This window comes from Anser cygnoides, chromosome Z (assembly GCF_040182565.1).
Source record: "Anser cygnoides isolate HZ-2024a breed goose chromosome Z, Taihu_goose_T2T_genome, whole genome shotgun sequence".
NCBI lineage: Eukaryota > Metazoa > Chordata > Aves > Anseriformes > Anatidae > Anser > Anser cygnoides.
The window spans coordinates 2195397-2207500 of record NC_089912.1 but is presented as its reverse complement, the minus strand read 5'-3'; the positions used below and the strand labels follow the sequence as shown (position 1 = coordinate 2207500).

At 34.5% G+C, this 12104-nt stretch overlaps 1 protein-coding gene across 9 annotated transcripts in view; it reads right to left on the bottom strand.

The window, feature by feature from the left end:
- The window catches only part of ARB2A (ARB2 cotranscriptional regulator A), a 259415-nt gene that overhangs the window by 192257 nt on the left and 55054 nt on the right, over positions 1 to 12104 (bottom strand). For 6 of the 9 annotated variants that reach the window (XM_066988632.1, XM_066988634.1, XM_066988630.1 and 3 more), the window contains one exon: positions 5054 to 5245. The exons of the other annotated variants lie outside the window; for them this stretch is intronic. In XM_066988632.1, the coding sequence (XP_066844733.1) occupies positions 5054 to 5245 (192 nt within the window). The remainder of the gene's footprint in view (positions 1 to 5053; positions 5246 to 12104) is intronic. 9 annotated transcript variants of the gene reach the window in all.

Below are 12104 nucleotides of genomic sequence, written 5' to 3'. Positions count from 1 at the left end.
TTTTTTCGACAAAAATGTTTAAGTATCTGCTTTGAAACCCCACTCATTTTTACAACATGGTAAGGCTAGAATGTATTGCCATACCAGTTACTAAACAATACGGTTAATAAAATCACCTGAAAGTTACACTGAGTAACTTTACTACTGCTTTGCTACACCTGATAATTTTGTTGCTCCTTTCAATGCACTTACCAAACTAATGACATCTTATTGCACAATGAAGAAAGTAACCACCCTCAGCAATTCTCAGTAAATATTACCACCCTGTTAGTTTTATACAAATGAATGATATTAATCTGTGTGAATAGATCCAACATTCTGACAAAAATATTCTTAGGAACAGAAATTGTTTAGACAATGCTGTAGGAAGAATAGGATAAACACAAGGGAAAATATAAGATGAAAATCATGTTTTATCAGACACTAAAGAAAGATTTCTGCAGATGATGCCCATCTCAAGCCAGCCCTGTTTTCATCTGTTCATGGAAACTCTGATGGCTGGGTGCTGCTGCATCTCTTTTGAAAAAATCATCCAGGTTCTTTGAAGAAGCTTTTGTTCTAGTGCTATTACCCTTATGCCAAGCATTAATTTTCCTTTAAATAATAATAACAATATCTAAGCAATCTCAAAGGGATTGCTGAATTCGAAGCCAGGCAGCAATTCTTGCTTTATTCAAAAAAATATATAATAAAAATCCAATAGCTTACAGTTGCTGTGGTTGAATTTCATTAGCATCTTTGGGTCCACAGCTCTAAGGTAACAAAAATACTGAATTTCCAAAGACAGAAAGCATCCATCATTTTTTTTTTTTCTACTTGGCAGTAAAGACTGCAGGAAGTCGATGTCCTCTTTGTTCCCTAGAGGAAGTGTATTCCACATAAGAGGACTCCAAAACTCTTCTCAGTGTCCAAATGCAGGTAAGCTGAGGTCCTGTTTCCTCCAGGAGCAAACTGCCTCCCTAAGCAGATGAGCTGCAGCTTCTCCCAGCAGACTTCAAAGCACAGAGGCAGCTTCTCTACCCACTACAGAAGGAACAGTATTGCATGAAGCAGTAGCAGCTGACACTGGCATCCCTCCTTGCTTGCTCCACGCATCACTTCACAAAATATCACTGATATCACCTGTACACCTACCATCCAATTGTTCTGATCACCATCCATGTTGTTCGCACTCAACAACAAACTGGACAACCTAACCTCCTCCTCCTGTAGCACCTGGTGACTGAGGACCTCACAGGGTATGGGAGCCTCCGAACAACCTAAACAAACCCACAAACTTAAATTCTTAATATTTGACACCCCAAGTAAATACCCTCTTCACGGAATTAAATAATTTAGCTCTGTTTCTCATTATCTCCCCTTGGCTGTAGTCACTGTATATATATCAAAATAAGAAGTGACTGAGAAAAGACTGGCTCTATGAGACAGTGAATTACAGATTTACTAAAAATGTAGAAGAGATATTAAAATTATTCCTCTAACTTACAAAATATTTATTTATAAAAAGTTGAATAGCTTCAGTATGGTAATATAATTAAAGTGGAATAGTCCCTGATTCCCAGAGGAAAGACTTGAACTTCTCTTGCACGTCAGATGACTGCTTCTATCAAAAATTTGTACTTCCCATTGCAGAAAGTTTCAGTAGAGAGGTTCTATTTTAACAAAACAACAAAATTATACAATTTTTGTTTAGCACTATATTTACAGGAAATTATCATCTTACAATATGTATGTTAGAATTGTTATTAATCATTTCTTACTGTTTTACTGCTTTATATTATCACATTTGTCTTTTCTGTACTTGTTTTTTTCTAAAATATATCTGAACCTACCCTGTTCTAATGCATTTACACGTCTCTCACATTCTATACACTTTTCTCCCTCCTCCTTTTTCTACAATCTGTTCTGTATCCTATTGCTTGTTTTTTTTTCTTTTGTATTTTCTAGAAAACCTTTTACGCTACCAAAGTTGAATTTCTAATCTAACACATTAATCTTACCTCCTTTACATAAAACCTTGTAAACTACTCCCAACACCTATTGCACACAGAACTGAATCTACAAAATACAGTTTGATATGAAAGATGGAAGAAGTACTACCTACGGGAATCACCCAGATAAAAAAAAAAAAAAAGGTTTCTAGCTACTGGAAATCCCACCACGATATTTCTCCCATTTCTCCTTGGATCTTTTCTTTCCAATGTGTATCTGCCCCAAGCCACTAGAAACCTGATAAACTTTAAGCCTTTCCGTTGCTCCCTGATTCACACACACTTTGAGAAGCTTTTTTCTTCTTTTTCTTCTTGAAAGTGCTGTGCCAGAAATAAATACTTTCTTCTAATTTTTTTCTTCATCTACTTCCTGGTTAGGAGTGCTACATCCATTGCCTACTGACACCTTCAGCTTTTGTATGTCTGTTTTCATTTTTTCCAAGAAATTAACTGAAATTGCTTGTGGTAGTTTCACCGCTGTACACAGAGAAAAGCAGCAGAGAAAAATATATAGTTTTGGCTTATATAAATTCACCTTTGTTTTGTTTCTGTTTTGTTTTAAGGAAAGTAGAGGTGTTGCAAATGTCTGTAAATTGAATATATTTCTGGACTAGTATCTGCACAAAAGGTTAAAGTATTGCTTTTGCAAATTATTTTTTCAATTATTTTTTACAAACAAAAACCTAGTTGACAGCAAATGTTTTAAGCTACATGAACATTTTTCACATTCACAACAGATCAGGGGAATTTTCAAATCCCAGATACTATCATCCACTTCAAATTCACACAGTTTATTATTAAAATAAAATAAAATAAAATAAAAATAAAATAAAATAAAAATAAAATAAAATAAAATAAAATAAAATAAAATAAAATAAAATAAAATAAAATAAAATAAAATAAAATAAAATAAAATAAAATAAAATAAAATAAAATCCATGTTTTCCTGTCATCAGCACTGTATTCTAATGCTTTGACAAGGTTTACTGGTTTCATTCAAAGATGAGACCTCTTCTTAGAAGAAACACTGAAAGATCAAGGAAAATAATTCCTTCCTCCAAAGCGGCAACACTGCATGAGGAGTTATCACAACTTTCATTCAAGCTATTTACTATCTAGGCCAGTTATTTCATTTCATAAGAGACAGAAGTGCCTAAATCAGCTAGAGTACTGAACTCCAGAAAACCCAGAAATAGATGTAATTTTTATTTTAACTAAAATTGGAGACCTTATACTCATTCTATCATAATCGTCTGCACTTAGAAATGTAATCTATATGATCTGTACATGAAGTAGACATGATATCGGCCCTGTCTTCTCTCTCTCTCTCCTTTTTTTTTTTTTTTCTTTTTTACTTTAGTCAAAACATAAAGGTTCCAAGTATCTTCATTGGGGCTTGATTTCCATAAAATATTGCCTTGTATATACCAGATACATGTCTAATTCTCACTGCAGTGATTACATTATACCAATAATATCAACATATTTAAAACAATATAATTGGATATAAATAACTTGATATGATTTAAGGTTCATTTTACATGAAAAAAATCATTGCAGATAGTAAGTGTTTTACACATTTAGCATACTTGCCAGAATTTTAAAAGGGACAAAAATGCAGATTTTACAGTATCTGGAATTATTCAACTAAAGACTACAAATAAATAAATAAATACTTAAGAAAGAAGAAAGTCTAAAGGTAAGAGCATAAAGTCTGATATCCTGATGGGATCAAATGACTACACTGTTTAAGATATTTCGTCATCAAATGTTTGGTTATTTTCATATGTATTTGAAACAAGCACTCAAAATGCAGAAATACAAAATCTGTTTTTAAGGTTATACATTTGAGGGAACAGAGCTCTGCTCTGTGTTCCACTGGCACAGCCATTGGATAAAAAACAAAACAAAACGGGAAAAAGAGCCTGTAATTCTCCTCTCCTAGAAATACTCTCTTCAAAATTTGTAATTTAGGGATACTATCCCAGTCTTAAGTGCTCAACATCTTGTATTAGCCAAGACAGCACCATATTTAGGAAAGAACAAAAATGAAGGGCTGTAAGCACCATGAGGAAAATTTAAGGAACTATATCTCTCCAATTTTCTTGGGAAAAGTTCTGGAACTCTCACTCCAGAAATTTAACCTCCTACACTTGACTCACCATATACACCTGTATCATACTCTAGAACCATGAAGTATTTTTGGATCTGTCTCTGAGTCTTACCGAATACTTTAAAGTCAACTGGAAAAAATTCAACTTTACTTAGTAAAATGTGCAATAGTCACAGTGACAACACTGCTACTAAGAATAGCTTAGTAAATATAATTGAAATAGTGAATTTTAAATAGGCTTTTCAAATGTCTACTGCAGGAAATTTCATTTAGGTAGCATGATGCAAGAGATGTATTATACCTACAATGTTCCATGTTAAAAATATTACACAAATTGTGCAGTGTCTCTCACATACATGCAAACACAACAGAATAGTGTCCATAAAATGTAAATGTTTTTAACTGTCAAATATTGATAGGTGAATCAGAATGAATCAGTATTCAGTGCAAAACTGAAAAAGCCTGTGCCTCTAATAAATTCAGTACAAGCCTAGCAAAAAAGCCTGCTGTTATCATGAAAGCTCATGTTATCGTAAGATTACAACAGACGTTGAGTGAGAATACGTACAAATTTAATGAAATGTAAAAGAAAACACTTCAAATCATAACAAATTTCTGTAGTGCCTTCTATTGCATCTCATCGCCTGTTAAGGGCTCTTGTCATGTTAGCTGCCATATTAAACTACATGGCAGTGCCACCACAATATGACATACAACAAATTTTTTGTTTTACTGTAGGAGAGAAACTTGCTTCTATTAGACAAAAGTTCTGAAAAAAAAAACAAACCAACAAGCAAGTATTTGCATCACAAATAAAACGATCACACAGGGAAATGGAAAATACTGATTAATAGATTAATAAATTTAAACATCCTAGATTCATAGCTTTTCATATATAAGTACACATACATATACAGACACAACTGTACATACATACACTTTCACTTACCTCAATAGCTCTTTTTATGTATGGTATCTGTGTGCCACTGTCTAGATCTTCGTTAATTATAAGTCTCCTAGCCCACTGACCTGCTCTGACAACACCATTACCATGGATTAGGACCAACAGTTTGTCAGGATTTGTTAAGGCATCTTCACTCATAAAAATAAAGCTCTTTGGTTCACTCTCGGTTGCATCAACCTGCAATTACAGCAATACACAGTTTTATAAACCAATAAAAAATTTTAAAAGAACATCTGTAGTTACAAAGTTAGCTCCCAGGACTGGTATCAAAATTTTCACCCTTTAACAAATACTTGTGTGTATATATATATCTGGTATATATATATACATATATATACACACACATACGTGTTTTGTGTATATATATATATATATAAAATATATATGTTTTAAGGACTAATGTGTGCCCAGCACTAAAGAAAAATAAAGCAGAAGCTAATATTTATGCTATTTAACTTTGAACCATAAAAACATACCATGCTTTAGAACAGTTATCCAAGAGAGATTTAAACTTACTGTATCCAAACAAAAGGAGGAGGGAAGGGGAAGGTGGGTGTTAAAAAGTATGCTAAAGCTTATTTACAGAAATTTACTGGCGAAAGAGAGAATCCATAAAAGAACACCTCTGGAAAAAAACAAACAAACAAACAAAAAAACCAAGTAATTTGTCATCTCTGTTATGCCTGAAGCAACAATGAAAGTCTGATCTAATATGAAAAACATCCTAGAGTTCCATCTCAGCTACCTCAACTTAAATACCCAATGAGCGATGTATGAACCAGCATGGTAAATTTCCCTATTATAAATTTAATAGGATAGGCCAAATAAAATATAGAAATCCAATTTGGATTTAAATATTGGCTTCATTAAGAGTCCTGCACCAGGGTCAGTGCATAGTTACTCTACGCTAAGAACAGATCAACAAGCAGATTTGATATTGAGTAAACCACAATCTAATTCCAAGTTTTGTCCTTTCTCTAGAGAATAAAGGTACACTTTTTGCTCTATAAAAAAAAAGAGGTTCTATAAAGCAGGCCCATACTTGGATTAGCAAGCCTGGCTCAAGGCAAAAGAGAGATGATGATGGCTATCCATTCTTCCTTTTCTCCCACATGAATGCAAGGAAAAGGACAGAGCACGGAAATCTCTTTACTCTCCTGTACTCCTCACCTCATGGCCCACACAGGTTAACTATATGGCTGCTAGGAATAGCCTTGGATTGCCTTACACCCTGCAACAGTGATGAAATCCAGCTCAAGAAGATGTGAGCCTTATGCTGAGAAAAGAGAACTGGCTACTCGGAATGCTTCAGTTTTTCTCTCATTCCTGGGTATGTTTTCTGATTCACTTTCCCTCTGGAAAAAGTAATTCCATGTGAATCTCCAGATTCTTCTTAAGGCCTTTCCAGGCTCTTTTAGGCCTTGCTTTTTTTTTTTTTTTTAATGAAGCCAATGACTTTACTTGAACAAAATGAGTTCCTAACTGGAAGAACATTCAGCATCTGCCACAGGGCTGAAGACCCTATGCCCTGCTCCAAAATGATATAACATCTCAGGTATCCCAACTTTCACTGTCTACAACAGGAAATGTACTTGTCTTCTCATCACATTGCCACTTCTGAAGTATCAGTACTGATTTATTAAAACTTAATGTAGAAGATGCAAATAGTTAGAAAATGCTAAATTTCAAACAGTAATGAGGTAATGATATGAGGTAATTGTCTTCTGGCACATAAACTGAATACTTACATTATAATTAGGACAAAACATTGCGAATTTGTACTTCAGACTAACATATAACTAAACTGTATGTTTTAGTATTTATAAACCAATTTTTTGTTCACTACTGAGGAAATACCAGCACCTGTAATATGTAGTAGAAGACACAATATAACTAGTTCACATTTTCGCAGTTATGCTGATCTAAAAAAAAAAAAAAATATCTACCAAGCTACTGAAAACTAACCCTTCATTCCTTTCCTCAACTTCATTACACTTGGAAACTTTCTTTTCTTCAAGCTAATTTTTCTTCAAACAGAAGTAATTCATTAAATCACCCTTTCACTAAAGAATGCACATGAAGGTCACTCTTGTACACAACACTACTTTATTGTCGAATCAACGTAGAGTTATCACTTAGTGTTAGACACACTGAGTCCATGTAAAATAATTTATTTTTATTAGCCACTTGCACTTCTGGAGTTACTCATGATCCTTTGTTTAAAGACAAATTGAATAAATTCAGTAAAATGCGGAGCTTCAATTTGTTTAATTTAACAACTTAATTCAACTTTATTATTCACTTCCAATAACAACCTTCCAATAATTCGTAGCTAAGAATGTCAAACCAATCTATATTCTGCTGATAATTTACTGCTTAAAATTACTATTAAAGTTTAATTTTTCTTTTCTCAGATTTAGTTTTCCAATGCAAAACTATATGTTAAGTTTTATGAATGTCTACAGTTGTGAGGAATTCTCTGATGAGTTATGCACTCTACACACATAATGAAGTTCTTACAGTTTTCAAACAGTGAAGTAATTTTTCCATGAGTTCCAACTCTGACGAGCTATCACATGATGTAGTAGTACCAGTGTATAAAATATTTCAACTGCAGACCAGTTGGTATTTTGCAGAGTTGTTATCAATACTTAGGGTAACAACAAAATACACTGGAAATCCAATTTTATTCCAACCTCCATGCTAAGACGTCGTCAATTTTCAGATCTCAGCCATCAGCAGTCTAAGATGCATGAGACCCATCTATGCACTAGGGGTCTTTAATTCTGCCCACTTGAAGTTTAAAGTTTGAGATCGCTTCAGTTCAAAATTTTAAAGGGAAAAAAACCACTAATATCTTTTTTACACATATTAAGAAACACCATAAAAAACGTATACTGAGAGCCTACAAGGAGGTGAAACAGGCGTACCTTGAGACTGGAGGAAAGAACAGGGCAAATAAACAGAACAGAAACTGAAAAGAGTCAAAAAGACTGGAGGAATTATGATTAGCAGGTGTAGGAAGAAAACTGGTCATTTGTGTTGCAAGACAAAGAAGTTTTCTGTTAAGTTGTTCTACATAAAGATCACTAACTTACTTATGTTATAGTCTTCACAAAATTGAATATCCTTATTTTTCCAAAAAAAAAAAATTAAGTGAAAACTACTGATCAATACTACAAGCTGATAATTATCAATTCGTGATTACTACAACTAAATTAACACACCTGAAACTGGTGAAATTTAAAAAAAACAAAACAAGTATTGACTGGATTTGGGTAACAAAATAACCAAAAGGGATAATCCGTGGAGATAAAAGACCACTGTTTTCTCACAGAAAAATAGTTCTTGGCTTTCTAGTAGATCAAGAGAACTACTGAATGAAGTTTTATCTATTGAAGTGAAAGAGCAAAGCACTGGTAAGTTAGAAGATTCTGCAAAGTGAGACCTTTCAATAGCATCGTCAATAAAACATGTTGGTAATTATTTAAACTTCCATCTCAAGCCTTCCCAGAAGCTGTTAAAGATGCATTTAATTCAGAAGCACCCTCTATTTGTCCTCAACAGCTAAAGAACAGCAAAGATCAATCACTGATTATGCCATTAAAACCAGAGAAATACAAAAGCTTCATCTGGATAAAAAAACTGCACTCTTCTTTGTACTAATAATATAACCTTCAATGGAGCACAAAATGAGAAATTTAAAAGAAATAATTGCACTGCTTCTCCCTGAATATGAGTTTCTTCATTTAAATTTTCAAGTCCAGCTGTAGATTTTGAACATTAAAAGAACTACAATATTTTACACTAACAATAACATCTAAGCCTCTCTGGAGGAAAAAAGGTTTGGATTTATATCTGGCATAGATGCTAAAGTAATAAAGTAACAAGCAAACTTCCCAGATTCCCAAACTGTTTTTATTTCTATATCTGAATGGACATTTACAAATAATTGAGTCCAAAAACTGAAGCTGTCACCTGAGAAAGCAAAATAAAGACAGCAGAGTTGGACTTTGTCCATGATGTGGAAATTAAGGAAGATGAGAGAACATGAAATGCTGTTGTAGAGAACCTCTGGAGCACAGCATTTCAGTGCACTACTAAAATCATATTGGAAAAAAATGCACAGTCCTGAAAGACATTTCTTGTATTCAAACATCATTACACCATCAACTTCGTAATGAACTGACAGAAAAACAAAGGCCAGTACACCGACTTTCTGATCACCTTGTGACAAAGTTCGGGAAGAATGATTCCAAATTTACCTCTGAAATATTTATGTAAGGTGTTTACAACAGAGTGGCCACAATGATCAGGATAAGGGTCCCAGGATCCTTTTTCTGCCAGATCACTTAGGCGAATAAGTATGAGACAAGAGTATTTAAAGAATGATTCTTCCCTCTTTTTGGCAACCAGTGACTTTGGAGCTTCCTGATCCAGAGTTTGTTACTGGACAAGCAAGTGTGTCAGTTCAATGTACCTCTCATACCTTAATGCTGTCAAATGTTTTTTTTGAATGCATTTGTACCTTTCTCCTTAATAGTATGCTGTGGCAATGAGTTCTACAATATAATTGGGACCTTTATGAAAAAAGGTACTTCCTCTCTTTCAGCAGAGATCTCCTGCCTGATAATTTAAACTTGATGCCCCTTACCTTCTCTATTATGAAAAAAAGTGAAAAACCATTCCCTATTCATCTTCTCTACAGCTTTCATGATTTTATAGATTTGTCATATTCCTTCCTCAGCCATCTATTTTCCAAGCTGAAGAATCTTTCTGTCTAACCTTTCTTTGTCTGAAAAGCATTTCATTCCTGTGATCATCCTCGCAACCCTCCTCTGTATTTTTTTTTTTTTATTAATTCTATATATCCTTTTTGATACGGTGTCCAGACTCCACACAGTGTTCAAGATGGGGGCCCACATAATGAGTGGAATGATGATGTTTTTCTGTTTTGTTCTTAACACTTCATAATTCCTAACATCCTATTTGCTTTGAGGGTTTTTGACTGCCATTGAGCACTAACTGATGTTCTCAGAGAGCTATTCACAATCACTCCAAGATCTTTCCTGAGTAGTAATAGCTCATTTAGAGGCCACCATTGTGTTTACAGAGTGAGTTCTTTTCCCCGTAATTTCACATTTACCAGAATTGAATCTCATGTCATTTTATCATCCAATCATTCAGCATCATGAAATAATGCTCAAACTCATCACAATCAGCTTTAGATATCAGTATTCTTTATTATTTTTTGAAAAAATCAGAAAAGTTATTTACATTCTATCAATTCCTCTTTCCTTTTATTTACAAATATGTATCAGTGCAGCCCTTCACAACACTGCATCAGCCAAAACTTCTTTCATCTGCAAAGTATGAACACCTTTTTTTTTTTTTCTTTTTTTCTTTCTTTACCTTTTAGCCTATTATTAACTCATAAGCAGACTCTCTCCTCTCACGCCAATGCAGTGTCTTCTTTAGAACCACTCTGCAAGCTTGTTGGCAGATTACTGGAAATCCAGGTACTCTTTTATTGACGAGATCTTGTGATTTTCAGGCCGTCAGTGCATTCTAGTAGATCTTTTAAAATGAAGGCTGTACTGACTTTTGTCCCAGTATATTATTTCTTCCTGATACACAGCTCTAGGAATCTCTCCTGGAACGCTTCAAAAATCATCATATACTTACTTTTTTTTCTGTGCCTCTTTTGAAAGTAGCTGATCTGAGCAGTAGTTATACACTAGTTTGTTGTTCTGCACCTTCATATTTGACTTCTTAAAGAACCTTGGGCTTAAAAACCATCTCATCCCAGAAGCTGTCTATTGTACGATAAATCAATTCATTCTAAGATCTCTTCTACTGACATGCCAATTTGAGACAGTTCCTCAGAACGATATCCTGTTTCAAATAAATAAATAAATAAATAAATGAGTCCAGTGTGGTGTGGAAACCTCTGGATATATACTACTGGAAACAACCACTTTAATTGTTCTCATTTGAGCTGAGCATTCGTTTTGCTTGCAGTTCATCTATCGGTCTCATCAACTGTTTTATTAATAACTTTTACAACTTTAACAAGCTCTCCTAATTTAATTTTGGGTGATCTTACTGTGATTTTGTATCTAACATATCTAACCAGCAGTTAGACCCCTTTTTTCCTCACCTGCATGGGGCTTACAATTGCTACAAACCATCTTACTATTTCTATTAGCCTCCCTTACTAATTTAAAATACATTTCCTTGTGCTGTTCCTTGGAGCTTGTTGGGTGACTTAACCACAACCTTTAGACAGCTCTCATTTTTCACCTTCTGCCTCATTTCTGTAGTTTTCTTCATAACCTAGTTTTGATTCTGGTATGGGCTTTCTACAAATAAAAGCCGTTACTGAAGAATGGGATTCACACCTTGTGCCAAATTTTCCACACTGCTCAGAATTAAATGGTTGCATTGTGAGTTCTTCCTTCACTCCAAAATGCAGTGTACTCATGACACTTTGCAAAAACTGGAATATGTTGGAGAATGGTTTAAGTGTGCTACTGACAAACTCCATCAGTAGATCAATGATTACTACACAATTTGTAATTAAGAGTAAATACAGATCATTTCAACAAGTAGAGCGATACAAGGAGCTATTCTTCTCCCAAGCTAGACGCACAAATCTCAGAGTAGGGCAGAAGAGAACCCACAGATGTGACGGAGGTGATGGCAGTACGGTGCTACGTTTTTGAAGTTTAATGTTGCAATACCTATATGCACATTCTTATTACAAAGAAAGTTACATAGCCTCAAAATTCGGGCACATAAAAGTTTAAAAATGCCAGCTTCCTGGTTTCAGAGTGTGACATTGCTCGAGGAAGTCTTTTGACACATTACCAGTCTGGAATACAGAAGCATTCCTGGACCAAAACTTCCCCAGTGGAGAAAACTAGTTGTGCAGAGGAGTTAGAGATCCCACACCAAGCACTGCATCAGGCAGGCTGTCACAATGAGCCCAATCCTCTGCTGTTCACGCAGAGAAATCTGAAGCAAAGGAACCTTT